Source organism: Mustela nivalis, assembly GCF_964662115.1.
Source record: "Mustela nivalis genome assembly, chromosome: 7".
NCBI classification, from domain to species: domain Eukaryota; kingdom Metazoa; phylum Chordata; class Mammalia; order Carnivora; family Mustelidae; genus Mustela; species Mustela nivalis.
Window position 1 is genome coordinate 63,350,452 of NC_139026.1, and position 24,991 is coordinate 63,375,442.

The following is a 24,991-nucleotide window of genomic DNA, read 5'->3' on the forward strand; positions in this document are numbered from 1 at the left end:
TGGTTTATCTCAAATATCTTTTTGAGACCCTGCCTTCTGTTCTTTTGAGTCTATACCTAGAAATGGAATTGCTTGATCATGTGCTATCTTTATTTTCAGTTTTTCTGAGGAACTTCCATACTGTATTCCATAGCAGCTGTACCATTTTATATCCATTCTATCCAACAGTGCATAAAATTTCCAATTTCTCCACAATCTCACCAAGAGTTGTTATTTCCTGTTGTTTGTTTTTGTTTTTTTAATAGCAGCCTTACTAATGGGTGTGAGGTGGCATCTCATTGTGGTTTTGATTTGCATTTCCCTGATGATCAACGATTCTGAGCATCTTTTCATGTGCTTATTGGCCATTTGTGTATCTTCTATGGAGAAATGCCTATTCAAGTCCTTTGCCCAACTTTGACTCAGCCTGCTTCTTTCTCTTGTTGAGTTTTAGGAGCTCTCTATACATTCTGGGTATTAATCCTTCATCAGCTATATGATTTGCAAATATTTTCTTCCATTCTGTGGGTTGCTCTTTTACTTTGTTGATAGTGCCTTTGATGCACAAAGTGTTTTAATTTTCATGAATTCCAGTATGTCTGGGGTTTTTGTCTTATTGCCCATGTCTTCGAAGTCATATTCAAGAAATCACTGCCAAATCCAATGTTGTGAAAACTCTGCCCTAGAAAAGCTTTTCATTATCATAGAATTTTGGGATATTTGACTAACCAGCTCAACTTCCAATTCAGTAACATCTATTATTACATCACTGATCCAGTTACCTGACCTCGACTGAAATATTTCCATAACAAGATGCCTTGTACTTTTTAAGGAAGACAGTATCACTAGTGACAGAAAGTCTAGGAAGACTAAAAAGTCTCTCTATTTTAAACTGAATTTTTTATGTCTCCAGCATCTAATATTCAGTTTCAATTTGATACTCAGTCTTTCTAGGGCAACATAAAATAAATTTTAGCAACCACAGTAAATGTCTTCAAGTTTCTGCTGAGCATTATCCCACCCCCAACTCCTAATTTATACTGTGTTGTTTTTTGATGAGTAGGTAAGAATATGTAGTAACTTAACATGCAGTACTAAAAGCAGATTTCTTGCGAAGGTCATTTTAAAATTAATTTGTAATATAATTTATGTTAGAAAAAACAGAAAACCTTCAAATGTATTAGGAAAAAATTTCTTTGAGCTTGTCATGTTGAAAAAATAATCAAAGCTCAATTTCACAGACGGTAGCGTCTATTAGTTAATGAGAATGAAATAATGTTCTGGTATTAAATTCAACATCTTTATTTTCATTACTAATAAATATTCATTATGTGCCAACAATATATGGAGCTCTGCACAGATCACAAAAAGTAGAATTCCAGCCGAATACATTTTACATTAAATGAGATGCAGTAAGTGTTGTTATAGAATGCCTGCCATGCAAGAACGCTCTGTTATTATATTGCTTCTATAAGCATATTAAATAAGAAAACAGAAAAAAATGCTGAAGGTTTGCATCCTCTGTAGAAACCTAGGGACAAGTACAGTGTCTAGATTTAAATGTAGGTTTGCACAATGAACTACCACCCCACACCAGTCCGAATGGCTACGAACAAGTCATGAAATGACGGATGTTGGCGAGGATGCAGAGGAAGGGGAACCCTCCTACACTGTTGGTGGGAATGCAAGCTGATGCAGCCACTCTGGAAAACAGCATGGAGGTTCCTCAAAAAGTACCCTACCCTACGACCCAGCAATCGCACTACTGGGTATAAATACCTTAAAGATACAAATGTAGTGATCCGAAGGGGTGTGTGCACCTGAATGTTTATAGCAACAATGTCCACATTAGCCAAACTATGGAAAGAACCTAGATGTCCATCAACAGATGAATGGATAAAGAAGATGTAGTATAGATACACAATGGAATACAATGCAGCCATCAAAACCCCTAAAATCTTGCCATTTGCAATGATGTGGATGGAACTAGAGGGTATTATGCTTAGTGAAATAAGTCAGTCAGAGAAAGATAATTATCATATGATCTCTCTGATATGAGGAATTTGAGAGGCAGGGCCGGGGGTCATGGGGGGTAGGGAGGGAAAAAATGAAACAAGAGGTGATTGGGAGGGAGACAAACCATAAAAGACTCTTAATCTTGGGAAATAAATTGAGGGTTGCTGGGGGGTAGGGGGAGGTAGGGATAGGGTGGCTGTGTGATGGATATTGGGGAGGGTATGTGCTATGGTGAGTGCTGTGAAATGTGTAAACCTGATGATTCACAGACTTGTATTCCTAGGGCAAATAATACATTGTATGTTAATAAAAAAAGTAAATGTAGGTTTGGCGGTGCTGTTGAGGTGTGTTGTAAGATCATGGATTTAAACATTTGGAGAAATGGTGCTAAAACAAACCACTACTTCCTAAACCATCAAGACGACTCTCCATTTTCTGCAGAGTCTTCCTTAGAGATATGATTATAATACCTGGGCACAATTTACTGAGTTGGACTTGAAGATTGAGAGAAGTCACAGTCCCAATGTACAGTGTGATGGCAACAATGGGAGCTTCCTACAGGCACCTGGCTGGCTCAGTTGGTAGGGTATGGGACTCTTAATCTCAGGGTCAAGAGTTCAAGCCTCATGTTGGGTGTGAAGCCTACTTAAAATAAAACAAAATAAAAAATAAATTTTAAAAAGTATATTAATAAAATAACAACAATGTTGTGAGTTTCCTGCCAAGCCCAGTGAGGTCTGTTTCTGGGGCATAATTGGGGTTACTGTCATTTTCTTGAAAGACCTGATCAGCATTATCTAATCTTAACAGAACAGTTTTTAGTCTCACTTGCCAGGCTTGACTAAGAAAACCCTGCATCTGTTGTGTAAGTCTGAGCTTTCTAGACACTTCCTTACTCCTACATGATAGATTTCCTCAGCTTCCTCAAATTGCTTTTCAAAGAGAATAACCAGAAAATGCATGAGGGGCTAAAAACAAACAAACAAACAAAAAACACCAAGACTAAAATCTACTCTAATGGGAGAGGGAGGGCAAAAGGAGAACTATTTACTGAGCACCTACTGTATACCAGGTACTGTGCTAAATGTGCAAAACATTTTACATGCTTTGCTTGTTATTTATGTGAACACCAACCATGGAAAACACCTGTGGTTCCTATCCATGTTTACTAACTTTAAACTCAGTTATTAAAATTCTTGGAGTTTTATTTTCCAACAAATGTCTTAAGAATGGATAACCTACTGCACATGGAAAATGCATATTGCATTTACATATGCATTTTCCACTCCCCTCCCCACCACATGTGTATCTTTTATTGTTCAACTAGAAGAAGAAGAGCGGATGATGAGCTCAATAGCCTTGGTCCAACCTCTGAAGGTCATGACTTTCCTGCTAAGACAATCCTAAAGTTTCAGGAAGGAAAAAAGAAAGAGATTGTGATGCTCGGGTCAAGCGTAAGGCATCCAGGAAAGCAGCTCCCTCCCCACAGGAAGCCATATTTCCTTGTGAACTCTATAGAATGAAAGTCATATCCCTCCCCCCAGGAAGCCATATTTCCTTGTGAACTCTATAGAAAGAAATTCACGTCCATACTTTGTATCATGAAGATTTACCTGGCTTGGCAAATATACATCTGAAGTCCTAGAAAGGACCTAGTTCATGTGTGCTAAGGCAGTGCTCAGAGTAATGTGCTCAGAGGGTAGGGCCAGCAAGCTGGGTGTGCTGAAACAGGATCTCTGGCTGTCTGGAAGCATTTGGACCTAAACAAATACACCTTTATTAGGAAAGAGCTCCATGTATTGGAAAGGCTTTTATTTTTGGAGGGCTTTTTATTATTGGAGGGGCTTTTATTTTCAGCCCAATGACTCTCCAGATGAGAATGGGTGACTACTTTTGGAACAGTGGCAGCTCCATTAGGGTTTATAAGGATCAGCAGTATTTAAAGCTGCTTTTTCACAGTTGCAAATTTTCATGATTTCTTTTAGTCTACACTGCACCATTCACCTGGGGAGGTTTTGCGAGCAGATGGATGCTCAGACATTCTTTCCTGGGGACATCTCCAGAGCAGAAGGCTGGAGGTCACTGAACCAACTGCTTACTCCTAAAAATCGGCCGGTGCTTTCCCCCTCTGGGCAGGACGCATGCCCCTCACTGACTGCCCCTCTAAATCCGACCTGTGCTTCAGGCCCCAGATCAATGCCACTTTCTCTCTGCATTCTTGCTCCGCATGCCTTCGCAGAACCTCAGCACTGTCCCTGTGCTCCAGGCTGTCAGCTTTCTAGTGTGTTGAACAGGTGCTGCTGTTGTCTCTCCACAGAGGACAGAATCATGCCCACACCGCCTAGCTCGAGAGCGCACACGGCTAAAAAGGGCAGGTTAGTTTGGCCCACAGAACAAAGTAACCTTTTTTCATTAGTGGCAACCATTGAGAAACTTTACATAAAATTCCAGCCTTTTGATTTATCTTGAAACTGGAGTATCTGACATCTCAAGACTCACACCCCTTTCATAGCTACAATGAGCAGAAAATCACTCTCCATTAAATGAAGGGCATGCTCTTTGTTTGTTTCAAATTACCTGCTTGTAGCCACTAGGATGTGTGACTCCTTGCTTAGGCTTTTTTTTTTTTTTTCCCCACAAGATGCCCCATGCTCACTGTGTGGACAGCACCAACAACAAAGCAAGCTTATCTCCTGGTCTACCAATTCACCACGTTTATCTCCAAGACCTACACCACTCTCTAGGGCTTTTGAACAGCCCGAATAAGCATTTGACAACACTAAATCTCTTTCACTCCTCATTTGATTCTTTGGGCAGACCCTTGCATATCCGAGAACAGGTCCCCTGCTGCTAATTCATTTGTGGTCCCAGTCCTGCTGGGATCAACAGCAGCCTATTAACTTTCATAGTCGTTTTTAACCACATCCTTAGGGTTTCTCTGTTCATTAATTCACTTTTGAGGGGAAGTTGCCAGACCATTAAAGTGAGGCATGTTTAATAACCCTGATTTAACCAGGTGCCTGGCAATCCCATCCACACAGCTCTGCCCGCGGGGTCTCCCATTACCCCGTGGCAAGACAGGGTCAGGCACCAGCCGAAGACCAGAGGCAGTCAACCACAGCCCCACGCAGTGCCCTAGCTGCCTGTGACCACCACTGACACCACTTACACTTATACCATGCTCCTACAACCCACGTCAGGTGTCCCGGAGAGGTTTATTTTAATTTTTTTTCCAAAAGATAATTATGCCCTGTGGGGGTACTGCTTCTCACACTGAGCGGTGTTCCACCCACACCCACTGGTTCAATAACCATAACAACCCAGATCTCTTAAACTTTTAGATTTCAGGTGATACATTTTCCACAACTTACATCATGCCATCAGATTTTTTTCCCTTCTTCGTGACAGCTGTTAGTACTGGATGAATTAAACTACCGAGGTTCAACCATGATCAAATAATTTTGTTGACTTCCTAGCTCGATTCTGAAGGTTAGACAAAGCAAGTGATCCAACACAAAGCCAACAGCGATATATTTTTTTTAAAAGATGTTCTGAGTATGGACATTTTTCCGAACTTTATGCCAACTTGCTACTACTGAGTATGCAAGCAGAAAAATGAAAAGGGAATGTAGTGTGATAATTAAATTAACATTTTCTCAGAAATAACACCTTTAGCTTGTGAATAAAAATGTGTTAGAAATCGCATTCAGCTCTGTCATGATCCAAATGTAATCCTATCCTACTACACCTATTATCACTAGCTCTCTCAACACAGATAACGTGTGCTTTAAAAAAAAAATCTGGATACCTTTAGATTTCAAAAGCATCGTTTTAACTTTAACTAAACTGTTTCTCGAAAAGATATATTAAACAATTTCCTCACATTGTAACTTTCAGAAGCAAAATATAACACTAGGTAACAGTTTCCAAGTCCAATTACTGGCCTTTAATTTTACCTTCCTTCACTTTCTTGCTGATAAAATAGTCAAAGACATCATATTTTTTCATTTAAAGTGTTTTGCTCCTGTTTCTCTATTTCTGAGTCAGATTTCAATTCTGAAGTCCTTAAAGGTAACAAGGAATTCTCACTGATCATTTGCGATAAGAACAAATGATCTCTTCAGTCTCAAAAGAATACTTTCGGTGAAAGTATTCTCAGGAGCCAGCTTTCTCTCCTTGCTCTTGTGATTCTAAATTTCAAGGAGTGATTAAAGCTCTACTTATAAAATATATGAAAAGGAGCCGCTGTAGGAGGGAAATACCTTATGTGTATCTTATTTTTAAAATGTTTATTTCTATATTCTCCGGAAAAGCATTATAAAATGCATTATTATTATTTTTTAAAGATTTTATTTATTTATTTGACAAACAGAGATCACAAGTAGGCAGAGAGGCAGGCAGAGAGAGAGGAAGGGAAGCAGGCTCCTACTGAGCAGAGAACCCGATGTGAGGCTTAATCCCAGGACCCTGGGATCATGGCCTGAGCTGAAGGCAGAGGCATTAACCCACTGAGCCACCCAGGCACCCCCTAATACATTATTTTTAAGAAGTCTCAGGAGTCCTATTTTTATTTATTTGACAGAGAGAGATCACAAGTAGGCAGAGAGGCAGACAAAGAGAGATTTGGGGGAGGGGAGCAGGCTCCCTGCTGAGCAGAGAGCCCGATGTAGGACTTGCTCCCAGGACCCTGAGATCATGACCTGAGCAGAAGGCAGAGGCTTAACCCACTGAGCCACCCACGCACCACCCCCCAATAGTCCGATTTTTAAGTAACTTGAATAGTTGAGTAATTTCTAAGTTGTCAATTTCAAGCAGGTGATCTTCCATTAAATTAATCAAATTAGAGGGCTCTGAATCATGCCTGGTCATTAGGGTTCTCTACTGAAATTGTGAATTCAGGGCGAAAAGAAGATGAAGCACATATAGCACATCTTTAATTAAGAACGCATGTGACCCAGGGAACAGTCCCGCCAGCCATTCTGTCTGCTCTACCCCAGAGTCTCAGGCTAGTTGTACCCTCACACAATCAGCCCTGCAAATGGAGGGGCAGCATTGATGGGCCTTTGAAGTGAGCCATGGAGAGGACATAGAGAATGGAAAACTCTTCCTTCTTGTGGGTTATAATCACCCACCTGCTTTCTATCACCAGGAAAAAAGAGTGATCCATGAACGTTCCCAAGGAGGTAAAGGATTCGTAAAAGTTATTTTTACTATTGCCACAATTGATACTGTTGGAAAACTTTCCTTGTGATTCAAATAGCAAGAGCTTGGAGGAGAAATAGGCACTGACTTAATGGAGACTGTGTACTAAGGCATACCCACTCTACAGATGGACAGGGTGTGGTATCCCAAGGAGGGATGAAGGGAGACAGGTTTGTTGGCTGCTACCACTGGAAACTTGCCCACTGTCCTGAGATTGCTGTCATATATCTGAAGCACTTTCTGGAAATTCTTTCTCTCCAGACCCTGATGTAAGGACACAGGACCCCAAGTTATCTCCCTAACAACAATTTGGTTTCTAAGTTACTGCATCCCTAAGAAGCTGAAGACCAACAGGAATTTGGGGTCATGCTAAGTCCAAATGTTAATTATTTTTCTAAGAAACATGCAATTCAAAACACACAAAAAATTAAAATTAAATTATTAAATTAAAAATAATTTAAAAAATAAAGCAGAGATACCTCTTCTTTTATGCTCTCTGCAAAACAGTCCCTCCCCCTCATCTGTCATCAATATGAGAATTTTATGAGAAACATTTTTCAGTATTTGCTCACTCCTGTATCTTGCACATACAGTTGAAATGAATAATTTAATCTGGCATTCTCCCTACCCACCCACCCAGCAAATGTTTTTTTTTTTTTTTTTTTCCCCTAATCTGAGGTTTTCTCAGCACCCAGCAGAGTGTGATCAACACAACACTGTGAGAATTTAAGCAAGGGAGAAATATCACTTTAAAGAGGAAATGCCAAGAACTGTAAAAGTTAATGAGAAGTGTGACATGAGCCCTGAGCCACAAACACAGAAGTTTAGTGCTGTCAGCGGGGTTGGGGGTGACAAGAGACATGAAAGGGAACCATGTGGTAGGTAACTACAGCTCCCTAGACCCCAACCATCTCAGATGCATTTGCTTTCATTTTCTGCACTCCTGGCAACACTGACCTTCTTCCTGTGCCTGGAACCCTGAAGGCAGAGTGCAGCTTGCTTTGACTTGCCTACTCCTGAAGGTGCCTAAGTGAAAATATCTAAAGGATCACTCTGGTAGAAGAGAAATTGACCCTGGATCCTTTAGGTCTATACTGCAAACTAAGATTTTATTGGTCCAATTTTCTTTTTGCTATGCTGCTGGGTGAAGGCATATACCAAAATGCACAAAAGGAAAATATCTGATTGGATGTACTGTTAACTAGCCTAGTTTTTCGTTTTTTAATAGTCTACAAATCTGAGGCTAGTAATAAGTTATAGGTGTCCAGAGTCATAAAGAAATGTTGTTTTTTTTCCTCTTTTACTGCTGAGGACCATTACCTGAGACAGAACTAAGCAATTGGTATTGTTTGTGTGCTTGTAAATGCTTACTTAAGAGTCTGTGGCCTGGGTAGCAGCCAGTTCTCTGTGTTAGAGGATGATCAGAGGAGAACCATAACGCCAGAGACCACCCCCTTTCCAAATCCAAGAGTTAATCTCTCTCTCTCTCTCTCTTTTTTTTTTTTTGGTTGTTTTTGCTGCTTTTGGACATAGTTGGTGTGGTCACCTTCCATTTGACAAAGTTTTGGTCTTTAACTTAAAGTTTGTCTTTAACTTAGTTAAAATAAAGTTATATAATAATAAAAATGATAAAATTTATATTTATATATTCCTATAAATTTAAAAATAAATATATATGTATATATACATATGTATATGAACTGAACCATGTACAAATAAATATATATATATTTCTATATACGTATATAGAAATATATAAATTTATATAGTTATATAATAATAAAACTAAAGGGGAGGAGTCAAGATGGTGGAGAAGTAGCAAGCTGAGACTGCTTCAGCTAGCCGGAGATCAGCTAGATAGCTTATCTAAAGATTGCAAACACCTGAAAATCCATCGGCAGATCGAAGAGAAGAAGAACAGTAATTCTGGAAACAGAAAAACAACCACTTTCTGAAAGGTAGGAGCGGCGGAGAAGTGAATCCAAAGCGACGGGAAGATAGACCCCAGGGGGAGGGGCCGGCTCCCGGGAAGCGGCGGAGCAACCGCGCACAAAATCAGGACTTTTAAAAGTCTGTTCCGCTGAGGGACATCGCTCCAGAGGCTAAACCGGGGCGAAGCCCACGCGGGGTCAGCGTGGCCTCAGGTCCCGCAGGGTCACAGAAGGATCGGGGGTGTCTGAGTGTCGCAGAGCTTGCGGGTATTGGAACGGGAAAGCCGGCTACAGAAACAGAGCCGACAGTAAGCTCGCAGCTCGGTGTTACCTTGAACCGATCGCAGGCTCGGTGAGCTCGGAGCGCGGCCGGAGGTCAGGCAGACGGGAGTAACTGGGCGCTGTTCTCTGAGGGCGCACTGAGGAGTGGGGCCCTGGGCTCTCGGCTCCTCCGGGCCGGAGACCAGGAGGCCGCCATTTGTGTTCCCGTCCTCCGGAACTCTACGGAAAGCGCTCAGGGAACAAAAGCTCCTGAAAGCAAACCCGAGCGGATTACTCACCCCGGCCCCGGGTAAGGGAGGTGTAATTCTGCCTGGGGCAAAGACACTTGAGAATCACTACAACAGGCCCCTCCCCCAGAAGATCAACAAGAAATCCAGCCTAGACCAAGTTCACCTACCAAGGAGTGCGGTTTCAATACCAAGGAGAGCAGCAGAATTCCAGAGGAGGAGAAAGCCAACCTCGGAACTCATGGCTTTTTTCCTGTGATTTTTTTTAGTCTTGCAGTTAATTTAATTTTTTCTTTTTCATTTTTTTTTTTTTTCTTCTCGCCTTCGGGTAAAAATTTTTTTTTTAACTGTTACCTTTTTCTTTTTTAACTATTTTTTACTAGTTTATCTAATATATATATTTTTTCTTTTTTACATTTTTCTCAGGTGTTTTCTTTTTAAAAAAATTTTTTTTTCTTTTCTTTTTTCTTTTTTTTTTCTTTCTTTCTTTTTGAACCTCTTTTTATCCCCTTTCTCCCCACTCACGATTTTGGATCTCTTCTAATTTGGTTAAAGCATATTTTCCTGGGGTTGTTGCCACCCTTTTAGTATTTTACTTGCCCCTTCATTTACTCTTATCTGGCCAAAATGACAAGACGTAAAAATTCAACACAAAAAAAAAAGAACAAGAGGCAGTACCGAAGGCTAGGGACCTAATCAATACAGACATTGGTAATATGTCAGATCTAGAGTTCAGAATGACAATTCTCAAGGTTCTAGCCGGGCTCGAAAAAGGCATGGAAGATATTAGAGAAACCCTCTCAAGAGATATAAAAGCCCTTTCTGGAGAAATAAAAGAACTAAAATCTAACCAAGTTGAAATCAAAAAAGCTATTAATGAGGTGCAATCAAAAATGGAGGCTCTCACTGCTAGGATAAATGAGGCTGAAGAAAGAATTAGTGATATAGAAGACCAAATGACAGAGAATAAAGAAGCTGAGCAAAAGAGGGACAAACAGCTACTGGACCACGAGGGGAGAATTCGAGAATTAAGTGACACCATAAGACGAAACAACATTAGAATAATTGGGATTCCAGAAGAAGAAGAAAGAGAGAGGGGAGCAGAAGGTATACTGGAGAGAATTATTGGGGAGAATTTCCCCAATATGGCAAAGGGAACGAGCATCAAAATTCAGGAGGTTCAGAGAACGCCCCTCAAAATCAATAAGAATAGGCCCACACCCCGTCACCTAATAGTAAAATTTACAAGTCTCAGTGACAAAGAGAAAATCCTGAAAGCAGCCCGGGAAAAGAAGTCTGTAACATACAATGGTAAAAATATTAGATTGGCAGCTGACTTATCCACAGAGACCTGGCAGGCCAGAAAGAGCTGGCATGATATTTTTAGAGCGCTAAACGAGAAAAACATGCAGCCAAGAATACTATATCCAGCTAGGCTATCATTGAAAATAGAAGGAGAGATTAAAAGCTTCCAGGACAAACAACAACTGAAAGAATTTGCAAATACCAAACCAGCTCTACAGGAAATATTGAAAGGGGTCCTCTAAGCAAAGAGAGAGCCTACAAGTGGTAGATCAGAAAGGAACAGAGACCATATACAATAACAGTCACCTTACAGGCAATACAATGGCACTAAATTCATATCTCTCAATAGTTACCCTGAATGTTAATGGGCTAAATGCCCCTGTCAAAAGACACAGGGTATCAGAATGGATAAAAAAACAAAACCCATCTATATGTTGCCTCCAAGAAACTCATTTTAAGCCCGAAGACACCTCCAGATTTAAAGTGAGGGGGTGGAAAAGAATTTACCATGCTAATGGACATCAGAAGAAAGCAGGAGTGGCAATCCTTATATCAGATCAATTAGATTTTAAGCCAACGGCTATAATAAGAGATGAGGAAGGACACTATATCATACTCAAAGGGTCTGTCCAACAAGAAGATTTAACAATTTTAAATATCTATGCCCCCAACGTGGAAGCAGCCAACTATATAAACCAATTAATAACAAAATCAAAGAAACACATCAACAACAATACAATAATAGTAGGGGACTTTAACACTCCCCTCACTGAAATGGACAGGTCATCCAAGCAAAAGATCAGCAAGGAAATAAAGGCCTTAAACGACACACTGGACCAGATGGACATACAGATATATTCAGAACATTTCATCCCAAAGCAACAGAATACACATTCTTCTCTAGTGCACATGGAACATTCTCCAGAATAGATCACATCCTCGGTCCTAAATCAGGACTCAACCGGTATCAAAAGATTGGGATCATTCCCTGCATATTTCCAGAACACAATGCTCTGAAGCTAGAACTCAACCACAAAAGGAAGTTTGGAAAGAACCCAAATACATGGAGACTAAACAGTATCCTTCTAAAGAATGAATGGGTCAACCGGGAAATTAAAGAAGAATTGAAAAAAATCATGGAAACAAATGATAATGAAAATACAACGGTTCAAAATCTGTGGGACACAACAAAGGCAGTCCTGAGAGGAAAATATATAGCGGTACAAGCCTTTCTCAAGAAACAAGAAAGGTCTCAGGTACACAACCTAACCCTACACCTAAAGGAGCTGGAGAAAGAACAAGAAAGAAACCCTAAGCCCAGCAGGAGAAGAGAAATCATAAAGATCAGAGCAGAAATCATTGAAATAGAAACCAAAAAAACAATAGAACAAATCAACGAAAGTAGGAGCTGGTTCTTTGAAAGAATTAATAAAATTGATAAACCCCTGGCCTGACTTATCAAAAAGAAAAGAGAAAGGACCCAAATAAATAAAATCATGAATGAAAGAGGAGAGATCACAACTAACACCAAAGAAATACAAACTCTTATAAGAACATACTATGAGCAACTCTACGGCAATAAATTTGACAATCTGGAAGAAATGGATGCATTCCTAGAAACATATAAACTACCACAACTGAACCAGGAAGAAATAGAAAGCCTGAACAGACCCATAACCAGTAAGGAGATTGAAACAGTCATTAAAAATCTCCAAACAAACAAAAGCCCAGGGCCAGACGGCTTCCCGGGGGAATTCTACCAAACATTTAAAGAAGAACTAATTCCTATTCTCCTGAAACTGTTCCAAAAAATAGAAATGGAAGGAAAACTTCCAAACTCATTTTATGAGGCCAGCATCACCTTGATCCCAAAACCAGACAAGGATCCCACCAAAAAAGAGAGCTATAGACCGATATCCTTGATGAACACAGATGCGAAAATACTCACCAAAATACTAGCCAATAGGATTCAACAGTACATTAAAAAGATTATTCACCACGACCAAGTGGGATTTATTCCAGGGCTGCAAGGTTGGTTCAACATCCGCAAATCAGTCAATGTGATACAACACATGAATAAAAGAAAGAACAAGAACCATATGATACTTTCAATAGATGCTGAAAAAGCATTTGACAAAGTACAGCATCCCTTCCTGATCAAAACTCTTCAAAGTGTAGGGATAGAGGGCACATACCTCAATATCATCAAAGCCATCTATGAAAAACCCACGGCAAATATCATTCTCAATGGAGAAAAACTGAAAGCTTTTCCACTAAGGTCAGGAACACGGCAGGGATGTCCATTATCACCACTGCTATTCAACATAGTACTAGAGGTCCTAGCCTCAGCAATCAGACAACAAAAGGAAATTAAAGGCATCCAAATCGGCAAAGAAGAAGTCAAATTATCACTCTTCGCAGATGATATGATACTATATGTAGAAAACCCAAAAGACTCCACTCCAAAACTGCTAGAACTTATACAGGAATTCAGTAAAGTGTCAGGATATAAAATCAATGCACAGAAATCAGTTGCATTTCTCTACACCAACAGCAAGACAGAAGAAAGAGATATTAAGGAGTCAATCCAATTTACAATTGCATCCAAAACCATAAGATACCTAGGAATAAACCTAACCAAAGAGACACAGAATCTATACTCAGAAAACTATAAAGTACTCATGAAAGAAATTGAGGAAGACACAGAGAAATGGAAAAATGTTCCATGCTCCTGGATTGGAAGAATAAATATTGTGAAAATGTCTATGCTACCTAAAGCAATCTACACATTTAATGCAATTCCTATCAAAGTACCATCCAACTTTTTCAAAGAAATGGAACAAATAATGCTAAAATTTATATGGAACCAGAAAAGACCTCGAATAGCCAAAGGGATATTGAAAAAGAAAGCCAACGTTGGTGGCATCACAATTCCGGACTTCAAGCTCTATTACAAAGCTGTCATCATCAAGACAGCATGGTACTGGCACAAAAACAGACACATAGATCAATGGAACAGAATAGAGAGCCCAGAAATAGACCCTCAAATCTATGGTCAACTCATCTTCGACAAAGCAGGAAAGAGTGTCCAATGGAAAAAAGACAGCCTCTTCAATAAATGGTGTTGGGAAAATTGGACAGCCACATGCAGAAAAATGAAATTGGACCATTTCCTTACACCACACACAAAAATAGACTCAAAATGGATGAAGGACCTCAATGTGCGAAAGGAATCCATCAAAATCCTTGAGGAGAACACAGGCAGCAACCTCTTCGACGTCAGCTGCAGCAACATCTTCCTAGGAACAATGCCAAAGGCAAGGGAAGCAAGGGCAAAAATGAACTATTGGGATTTCATCAAGATAAAAAGCTTTTGCACAGCAAAGGAAATAGTTAACAAAATCAAAAGACAACTGACAGAATGGGAGAAGATATTTGCAAACGACATATCAGATAAAGGACTAGTGTCCAGAATCTATAAAGAACTTAGCAAACTCAACACCCAAAGAACAAATAATCCAATCAAGAAATGGGCAGAGGACATGAACAGACATTTCTGCAAAGAAGACATCCAGATGGCCAACAGACACATGAAAAAGTGCTCCATATCACTTGGCATCAGGGAAATACAAATCAAAACCACAATGAGATATCACCTCACACCAGTCAGAATGGCTAAAATCAACAAGTCAGGAAATGACAGATGCTGGCGAGGATGTGGAGAAAGGGGAACCCTCCTACACTGTTGGTGGGAATGCAAGCTGGTGCAGCCACTCTGGAAAACAGCATGGAGGTTCCTCAGAATGTTGAAAATAGAACTGCCCTATGACCCAGCAATTGCACTATTGGGTATTTACCCTAAAGATACAAATGTAGTGATCCAAAGGGGCACATGCACCCGAATGTTTATAGCAGCAATGTCCACAATAGCCAAACTATGGAAAGAACCTAGATGTCCATCCACAGATGAATGGATCAAGAAGATGTGGTATATATACACAATGGAATACTTGCCATTTGCGACAACATGGATGGAACTAGAGCGTATCATGCTTAGCGAAATAAGTCAAGCAGAGAAAGACAGCTATCATATGATCTCCCTGATATGAGGAAGTGGTGATGCAACATGGAGGCTTAAGTGGGTAGGAGAAGAATAAATGAAACAAGATGGGATTGGGAGGGAGACAAACCATAAGTGACTCTTAATCTCACAAAACAAACTGAGGGTTGCTGGGGGGAGGGGGTTTGGGAGAAGGGGGTGGGATTATGGACATTGGGGAGGGTATGTGCTGTGAAGTGTGTAAACCTGGTGATTCACAGACCTGTACCCCTGGGGATAAAAATATATGTTTATAAAAAATAAAAAGTTAAAAAAAAATAATAAAACTAAAGTCTTTAACTTAGTTAAAATATAATAAATTATTTATTTATTTATTTATTTGTCAGAGAGAGAGAGAGAGAGAGCACACAAGCAGGGGGAGCGGCAGACAGAGAGGGAGAAGCTGAGCAAGGAGCCTGATGCAGGGCTCAATTCCAGGACCCTGGAATCATGACCTGAGCTGAAGGCAGACACTTAACCAACTGAGCCACTCAGACATCCCTAACTTTAGTCTTTAAGCTTCAATACACTTTCATTCTCTTTTGTGACCTTCTTTTCCCTTCATTACCTGTTATATGTTCGACCTTGGATAAGCCATTTCATTCTAAGCACCTCATCTGTAAAATGGGAAGTTAAAAAAAAAAAAACTGTTCTAAGGTTCACCTTCCAAAACTCTCCATTTTTATTCAATCCGCTGGAAAAGTTGCCTGTTAGATTTTATTATTTATATTTGAAAAAATCCTAAATCTATATTTCCAATCTCAATTTCCTTTACTCTCAATGGCCCATATGGCATTACGATGTAGATATCTCATTAACATTCAAGACTTAATGTTGAACACAGGTGACAGAAATGGAAATTGGTACCCTCTTTTCGAGGTAAAAGTAATAAATGTCTTAAGAAACATGAAATATACTCATATATGTTCACCCACGAATTCTACTTCTAGGAATCCACCATAAGAAATAATTCAAGGAGTGCCTGGGTAGCTCAGCTGGTTAAGCATCTGCCTTTGTTCAGCTCAAGTCACCATCTCAGAATCCTGGGATCAAACTCTGCATTGGTCTCCCTCTCCTTCTGCCTCTCTCTCTCTCTCAAATAAGTAAGTAAAACATATTTAAAAAAGGAATAATTCAAGATTTACTTTTGAAATGCCATAGGCAGTATGTTCATTTTTCCCTTTTTCCCACATTGAAAGGAATCTAAATGACTAATAGCAAAGGAATTAAGTAACTTATGATAAATGAATTTGATAAGTACTAAAAAGTCTTTTAAAATAGTTTAGTTCCATCTAGCCACATGGAAAATAACTGCAATATTATGTATAATGTAATGTAATAAAACAGCATGTGAACTGAACCATATACAAAGTTCCTGCAGAAATTATACCAAAATGATAATAATTATGTGTTTAGGTAACAGATCAGGTGTCAGTTTTTCTTTTCTTTTCTTTTTTTTTTTTTTTTAAAGATTTTCTTTATTTATTTGACAGAGAGAGGTCATAAGTAGGCAGAGAGAGGGGGAAGCTGGCTCCCCACCGAGCAGAGAGCCCAATGAGGGGCTCAATCCCAGGACTCTGGGATCAGGACCTGAGCCGAAGGCAGATGCTTAACCAACTGAACCACCCAGGCTTCCCTGAGTGTCTGATCCTTGGTTTTGCCTCAGGTCATGACCTCAGGTTCCTGGGATCAAGCTCCCAGTCAGGCTCCATGCTCACTGGGGAGTCTGCTTGAGATTCTCTCCCTTACCCAGTGTCCCTCCCTGTGTCCCACACTTCTTTTCTCTCTCTAACCAATCAATCAATCTTTAAATGACACCATCTCAAATTCTTTAATTTGGCCAGAATACTCTGCTGAGTTCCACTTCCATGTTTTGTACCCACCAATCCTTCCTTTTTCGTCTTCCCTCAAAATCCACTTCAGTCTGTATAATCTATCATCTTTGGGATGTTTTAAGCCATGTATCCTCAAACCTTATTAACATGAACTTTCTAAGTACGTTAGTGAGATTTAAATGTGATAAAATATTTTAAAAGTGGTACAAGAATATTAGATAATATGTTGTTACAAAGTAGCATAATTCTTAAAGAATTGTTAATGGTTAATATTTTTTCTAATTTTAAGAAGTTTGGAAAAAATGGATCCAGAAATAACAGACTAGTATACATAATATCAATCACAGAAAAAATACTAGGATGGATTATGACACCCACAATTTTATTGTCATTGGGGACAAGAAATGACCATCAGTAGGAACAATTAGGATAGGGCATTCCAGACTCATTTTGATAGAGTTCATTAGCCTTGATCAGGGGAATGCTTTTGGCATGGTATTTGACAAAGTATTGCTGATAATCTTGTAGACAAGACAAGAAATGTGAGCTGGGTATTAATTACTTGGGCAAATTCATAGCTGGCTGAAAAATTATATCAAGAATCTCAATTAAGATCAAGATGAACTTGGTAACAGTGCTCTGAGCTATCTAGTATTGATCTCTTTAGCACTTTTATCAATGACTTATATAATCAGAAACTATTGACATCAAATTTTTCCAATTAAAATAGCTAGAAAGGGTTTTTATACAAGGAATATCAGAAAAAAAGTCCCCCAGAGTTTAAAATTTCAGACTAGTGTCAAGAAGATGAAATAAAATGCAGATAAAGAGGAATCCCTCAACATAGGTTTAAGAAATTGGCTACACAACTGCCAGAGGAGTGAGATTTAGTTTAACAAAAGCTGATTTAAAAAATAAAAACAAACCACCAGAGGTGGCAGTTGACTGCATCTTTAATGTGAGCCCCCTCAAAAGCCATTTTGGGATAGAATAATAATACAGAGTTTAGAGCTAGAGAAGTGAATATTTCCCTTTACCCTCAAATTACTGAACCAGAGCTTGAGAAAATAGTTTAATTCGAGATGCCTTATTTTAATGGAGACATTGGACAATCCGGAAGCAACACAAACACTGTGAGCAGAGGGAGAAATGTAGGGAAACGTGGGTAAGTGAGGCAGAGTTAAAAAGAAATGGGGTGTTTAGCTTAAAAAAAAAAGCCCAGCCATCAGAAAGGATGCATTCCTAACTTTTACATGGACATGGATGGAACTGGAGGAGATTATGCTGAGTGAAATAAGCCAAGCAGAGAAAGTCAATTATCATATGGCTTTACTTATTTGTAGAGCATAAGGGATAGAATGGAGGACATTAGGAGAAGGAAGGGGAAAATGAAGGGGGGAAATCGGAGGGAGAGTCGAACCATGAGAGACTGTGGACTACAGGAAACTCAGGGTTTTAGATGGGAGGGGTGTGGGGGTTGGGGTAGCTGGATGATGGGTAGCGAGGAGGGCACGGATTGCATGGAGCACTGGGTGTTACACACAAACAATGAATCATGGAACGTTACATCAAAAATGTACTGTATGATGACTAAGATAACATTAAAAAAAAAAAAGATCATACAAGGAGTGCCATGACAGCTATGCTCATATGCATAATGGGCTCTCAGGCGAAAGGAAGTGGAGGCCCACAGATGGGCCAGGTTGGAAAAGAAGGCTGTAATGTACTGTAGGTGTCTAGAAAGCTGGGGTACTAAACAAAGTGGTATCACCATGAAATGGTTTCTTTTCCACCAAAGGATGAGTCAAGTCAGGTTTTTTTTAATAGCATCTCTGTGCCTGGCATGTGTATCTACAGCCTTCTACAGAAGTCAACACATAAATAAAAAATAATGAAAGTTGGTGGGGGGGAGGCTGCTCTGTGTTGTTGATGCCAAAATAAATCTTCTGTGGGGGTGAAGTGAGAACTTGTCAATCTTTCAACTATTTCACAGATCTCATAGCATTCTAGAGTCACAGTCAAGTTTAAAAGACTGGTGAAGAAGGTGTGAACTTTGGATTTAGGAACAGATTTAGTTGTATTAATATGCTGTTTTTCCAAACCATAAGAGACCTTAATGTCACAAAACAAACTGAGGGGGGCTGGGGGAGGGGGGTTGGGAGAAGGGGGGTGGGGTTATGGACATTGGGGGGGTATGTGCTATGGTGAGTGCTGTGAAGTGTGTAAACCTGGCGATTCACAGACCTGTACCCCTGTGGCTAATAATACATTATATGTTTATAAAAAAATTAAAAAATTAAAAATATGCTGTCTTTCTTGAAAACTGTTCACGATATCAACCATTTCAACGCAAAACTCAACGATTTACCCCTGTGGTTTTTTTCAGATGGAAACGGCCTTATTATTTATTCAAAAATAGGGCACCTATTGTTGTTTAAACATAAATGAGGCAAAAAAATGCATTTTTGGCCAATTTTCAGCTTCCATTACCAATATAAAATTACCAAAAAGGGGAAGCCTGGGTGGCTCAGTCATTAATTGTCTGCCTTCCGCTCAGGTCATGATCTCAGGGTCCTGGGATTGAGCCCCACATCAGGCTCTCTGCTCAGCGGGGAGCCTGCTTCCCCCTCTCTCTCTGCCTGGCTCTCTACCTACTTTTGATCTCTCTCTCTGTCAAATAAGTAAATAATCTTTAAAAAAATCTTTAAAAAAATTACCAAGAGGAAGAATGAATGTAAAAACACAGAAAAAATGGATGAAAGTCAATATCAAGGTCATTAAACATCTCAATTATTTTCACATAGTAACTTCTCATGAACTTGGAGCGCATTAATTTTGAATTGCTGATATTACAAGACTAAAATTCAGCCCTGTCCTCTATAGAACAAATACAATTGAAACTACCCAGTTTTGTTAAGAAAGTAAACTGCTTTTCCAAAAAATAATATTAACATTGTTATTTGTAGAGAAATCATAATACTAATTACAACAGATATTTAAATTATTAAAGTACTGAATGGTGGTTAGTTGATGTTGGAGATGCTCAAAAATACTGAACTAAAAAAGACATTAAAGATCATTTAGTATAATGTTCATTTTTCAGATTTGGAAAGAGATCCAGGAAAGGACAGACAAGTCCTCACCCAGGCCCATGCTGCTGGATCTTGGAGGCTGAGGTCTAGAACCAGGGTCTCTCAGTTCATGGTCAAGTCCTCTTTATATCACACCACAGAGAACTGAAATGCAAAATGAATTAAGTTGAGATACTGCATGGAGCACTCGGTTTATGCAATGTGCTGTGTTAAGCCCTAGAAAGAAGGTTTGGTATCCAAAGAGGACCTAGCCCTATTCTCAAAGAAACTGATCATCTTGGCTACAAGACAAACCTGAGAGCCTCATAGTCCAAACAAGGCAAAGTCCAGTAAGAGCAGATCTACAAAGGACAAAAGCAGAGAGTTCTATGTGCAGTTTGCTAGCCATCTGCCTTGAAAAAGGAGTAAGATTTAGAATACGCGCAAGAACAGTGAATAGCATCCTCTTCATAGTCTTTATTTTGTAAGACTGGACTTGTGTGAAAATTGGGCAGCAGAGAGTTTCCGGGTTCAGTTCTCTGGTGAGGATATATGGGGATCTGTGCTTGCTTGCAAGTGAACAGGAGTTCTACATGCTTGATGACCGGCCAGACAAGGCAGAGGGAGGGTCCTCTTGCAACAACAAAGGAGCCAAAGCTAGGAGGGCTAAGAGATAGCATAGTAGATACTGTATTTTCTTCAGAAAACCTGTTTCTGCTTCAACACACAAATTGGTTTGTGAGGAATGACAGTATATATCATAAAGCATGGCTAGCACTTTTTTTTTAAATAAAGATTTTTATTTTATTTATTTGACAGAGATCACAAATAGGCAGAGAGGCAGGTGGGGTGGACGGGGGAAGCAGGCTCCCTGCTGAGCAGAGAGCCCCATGTGGGGCTCGATCCCAGGACCCTGAGATCATGACCTGAGCTGAAGGCAGAATCTTAAACCACTGAGCCACCCAGGCGCCCCAGGCTAGCACTATTTTGAACTATTTAAACAAGGATTAAATTCATTCATCACAGAAATAGAAAAATTCACTAAAAAATCTATCTGTTAGAACCCATATGACCCAGCAATCTTGCTTCTTGATGTATATCCAGAGAAAAGGAACCAAGTTCTTGAGGAGACACCTGTACCCCCACATTCATTGCAGCCAAGATATGGAAAAAACCCAAGTGTCCATCATGGATAAAGATGACATGATATACATATCGTATATATGTATATAATGTGATATGTGTATGTGTGTGTATACACAAATGGAATATGATTCATCTATGGGAAAGAAGGACATCCTGCCATTTGTGACAACACAGATGGAACTCAATGGCATTATGAGAAGTGAAATACATGAGACAGAGAGAGACAAATACTGTGTGATATCGCTTATATGTGGAATCTAAAAAGTTGAACTTCTAGAAACTGAGTGTAGAAGGTGGGTACCAGAAGCTTGGGGTGGTGGAAGAAATGGGAAGTTGTTGGTCTTCTAGTTAGGAGATGGTAAGTTCTGGGTATCTAATGCATAGCATTGTGAATATAGTTAACAATAATGTATTATATACTTGAAAGTTTATAACAGACTAGATCTTAAGTGTTCTTACAGAAAAGAAATGGTAATTATGTGATGTGATGGAGGTGTTAGATGATTCTATGGTGCTAATCATTTTGCAATATATGAGTGTATCATATCAATAAATTGTACACTTTAAACTTACACAATGTTATATGCCCACTATATCTCAGTAAAGTTGGAAAAAATCTATTTGTTTCCTGGTAAATCTCCATGATTAATCAAATGCAAATTGTACCTCTAGGCAGCTGACTTGCTGCACAGAATCATTTACTTGATATGAGCCAATTGATTAATTAGACAGAAGCTATTGCATATAAGCTATAGGACATTTGGCAAAGGCAATGAATCTGATTTTAAAGACATTCTATCTGGCAAAAACATAAAGAAATTTGTGTGTTAAGGGCACTTCTGTGTCTCCGTAGAGCTCTATCAGCAAGTTAGGGAAGACAACTTGCTTTTTTTTTTCCTCTTCCTCTTCCTCTCTCTCTCTCTCTCTCTTTTTTAAAGATTTTGTTTTTAAGTGATTTCTGCACCCAACATGGGGCTCATATCCACAACCTCAAGGTAAAAAGTCTCATACTCCATCAACTGAGCCAGCCAGGCCCTTTGAGAAGACAATTTACTTGGAAAAAAAAAAAAAGTCTCAAAATCTTGGTATGAGGGTGTGGATCCAGTGTAAAAGTAGTATTAAGTCATTAGAAACAACTTAAAAAAAAAAAGAAGGCTCAAAATAATCTGTTTCATGTCACCGGAAATGCTGTCTCAGGAGCATATCCGCCCAACACTTTTCACAATCTTCTAAAGGTATTAAGAGGCAGTTGTGTCAGCCTATCAGTGATTGAGCTTATGCTAAATTCAGACATTTTAGATCGTGACCAATTCTCCAACAAAGGCTGGAGAGTAAAAAGTGTTAACACCTGCAATTCTTTTGTTTTCCTTTTAGAGTTCGTCCCAAGGTGATAGAGAATATATCAATGACCAATAATGGATGATCCTGGCCTAAAGCTACCCACTGGAATACTGAGTTGTGTGAGAAATCCTGGCTTGCAATTTTTGTCAAGAAGAAAACTGACAAAACATCAGCAATGAATTAAAGCCTGTAATATGAAAATCCATACAATATTAATCTATAAACTATTGTGAGGAATTGAATGGAAACAATGCCCATCTAGGTTGACAGAATCCTTCAGTAAGAGGATGGTTTCTTCATTTCTCTCTTGGGACCCACAGATAACAGGGTGGGTATTCGGTAGGGAACATATTTATTAACCCTTTGTTTGAACACTTTGAGAAGATTTTTAAAAAATCATGTGTTTTAGTGAAGACTTACTCTGGATTTTTGCTGTAAGTTGATGAAACCAGGCTTTCTCAAGATCCTGCCAGAGGCCATGTCTGACACTCACTGGAAAGATATGATGATTTAAGAGAAGAAGCCCATCATTCTCAAGGTCCTCTACCCGCATTCCTGCTATGCTGCTTGGGAGTTTTGTTGGGGACTCTCCAAGTTGTTCAGGAGACCCTCACCTCACCTTCAGCAGAACACGTCCAGAGCAGCACAGGTGGCCACGGCCGGAGTAAGAAAACTGGGAAGAAGCCTTGGGTCTCCGGGGAACTAACTAATCATTCCCCCGTGGGCTGAAGGGCTGAGCCGCCCTCGCGGATGGGGCTGGCCTTGTATCGAAGGTAGGTGATTTTAGACACAATGTATGAAAATCATAGATCAGCTATCCTAAAACCATCCTTTCCAGGAAGGGCTGGTTCTGCCTCCCACTGCTGGCTCAGAGGGGCCTGGAAACTCCCCAAGGCCTCAGATTTACCGCTTTCTTGAGACAGTTCTCTCCTGTTGGGGCCCCTGGAGCCATCCTCCAGGCGTCCCTGTCTCTACAGGCATCGATTGCTCTGCTCTGACTGCACTGAGCAAACGTGGCCCGAGCCCCTGCCCAGTGGGAAGTGCTGTCCTTGGCATGAAGAGGGACCAGGATTGAACTCCTTGGACCTACAGGGAGCACTTGACCTGTGCTTAGCGTTGGGTCAGCGAGCATCTGCGGAGCAAAGGCCACGACGGAGCATGCGCCTTGATTTTTACATTAAGTTGTGCATTAATTCTCCTAAGGATCCATGACGTGTTGTTATCCTCCTATCATCATCGTTGTCATTGTCATTGTCGTCATCATCATCATCATCATCACACCCATTTTCTCCCTGAGACCATATGGAGTCGGAAAAGTTAGGTGACTCCTGTGGTCACATACCGGCCTTCTCCATTTCCCATCACCCCTATCTGCTCCGTCTGCCTGTTTATCCGGGAATACAAGTGTGTTCTATGGACCCCATCTGGGCATCGCCCGGGAGCTTGCTGGACCTGCAGAGTCTCGGCCCACCCAGACCTACTGAACCTGACCCTGTATTTAACAGGGCCGGGATCTGGGCTGCGCAGCTCGGTGAACCACCGAAGGGGCTCTGCTACACATGCCCTCCAGCTCCTGTCTCTGCAGGGCGCAGCTCTGTAGAGCGAACACTAACTGGACTCTAAGTTTTAGTTCTTCCAGAAGTAGCTTATCACAAGGCCATTTCAACTAGGAGGCAGTTTTCTATCAGACAATGAAAAAATATATATATTTCCCCACACAGACCTTACATTAAATGATTCAGTTAGCAAACATTTACCACTGTGTGCTATTTGCCAAGCCCTGTGTGCCCTGCAGGTCTCCGTGGTTTCCCATGGGAGGTTACTCCCTGCGTATGAGCCATTTCCTGGTTTAAAATTGCATGTTTTTAATAAAATGGCATCTTTACTTCTCTTAACGCTGCTTTCTTGCAGATTCATTCATTTAGGCAAACAACGTATTCATTCATTTGGACAACAAACACCTTTTGGTGATGTGCAAAGCACTGTGGAAGTCCAGGGTGTTTATAAGTATATATATTTGTGTTTCCACACCAGATTCTATCCTGAAGCAATTCTTCACTGGGGACATGTTTTCGAAAGGAAGATTTTTAAAAATCCTGGTCATTTGACAAATGATTTTATGGTTAGCAGAACTCTACCTCCGAAGTTTCATAAGTCTTTACTGACATCAACTCAGAAATTCTCCCCCTGTCCCAAGGAAAAATGCACTAGGAAGCCAAGGCTGAAAATGAAATCACTCAGGACATGTTGTTGTCATCTTCATGATAATTTAACTTGGATGCTATTCAAAATCTGCAGGAGAAAATTTCAATATTTTTCACTTTCATTTTAAATGGAGCTTCTTAAGACTTTTCATACCAACTCTGGTAGAGTAACTGGCACTTGAGACAGTGAGTGAATTAAAATACTTGAGGTCTGCCATTAACATCAGTCACATGCTGGGAACTCGGCTCCCTTAAGGAAAACTATAGTTCTAAAACTCCCTTGAGGGGAGGGCATACTCCCAGGAAAAAATGCCTTGTTGGGTCATTTAGTTTTGTATTGGAGTACTGACAGA

The 24,991-nt window shown here is 40.0% G+C and overlaps 1 protein-coding gene across 2 annotated transcripts in view; it reads left to right on the top strand.

Annotated features, from left to right (window-relative positions):
- IPO8 (importin 8) overlaps positions 1-24,329 on the top strand; it is a 192,809-nt gene extending 168,480 nt beyond the window's left edge. For both annotated transcript variants that reach the window (XM_082740706.1, XM_082740709.1), the window contains one exon: positions 22,468-24,329. In XM_082740706.1, coding sequence (XP_082596832.1) covers positions 22,468-22,484 — 17 coding nt within the window. In that variant the 3' untranslated portion in view covers positions 22,485-24,329. The remainder of the gene's footprint in view (positions 1-22,467) is intronic.
- The last annotated feature ends 662 nt before the right edge of the window (positions 24,330-24,991 follow it).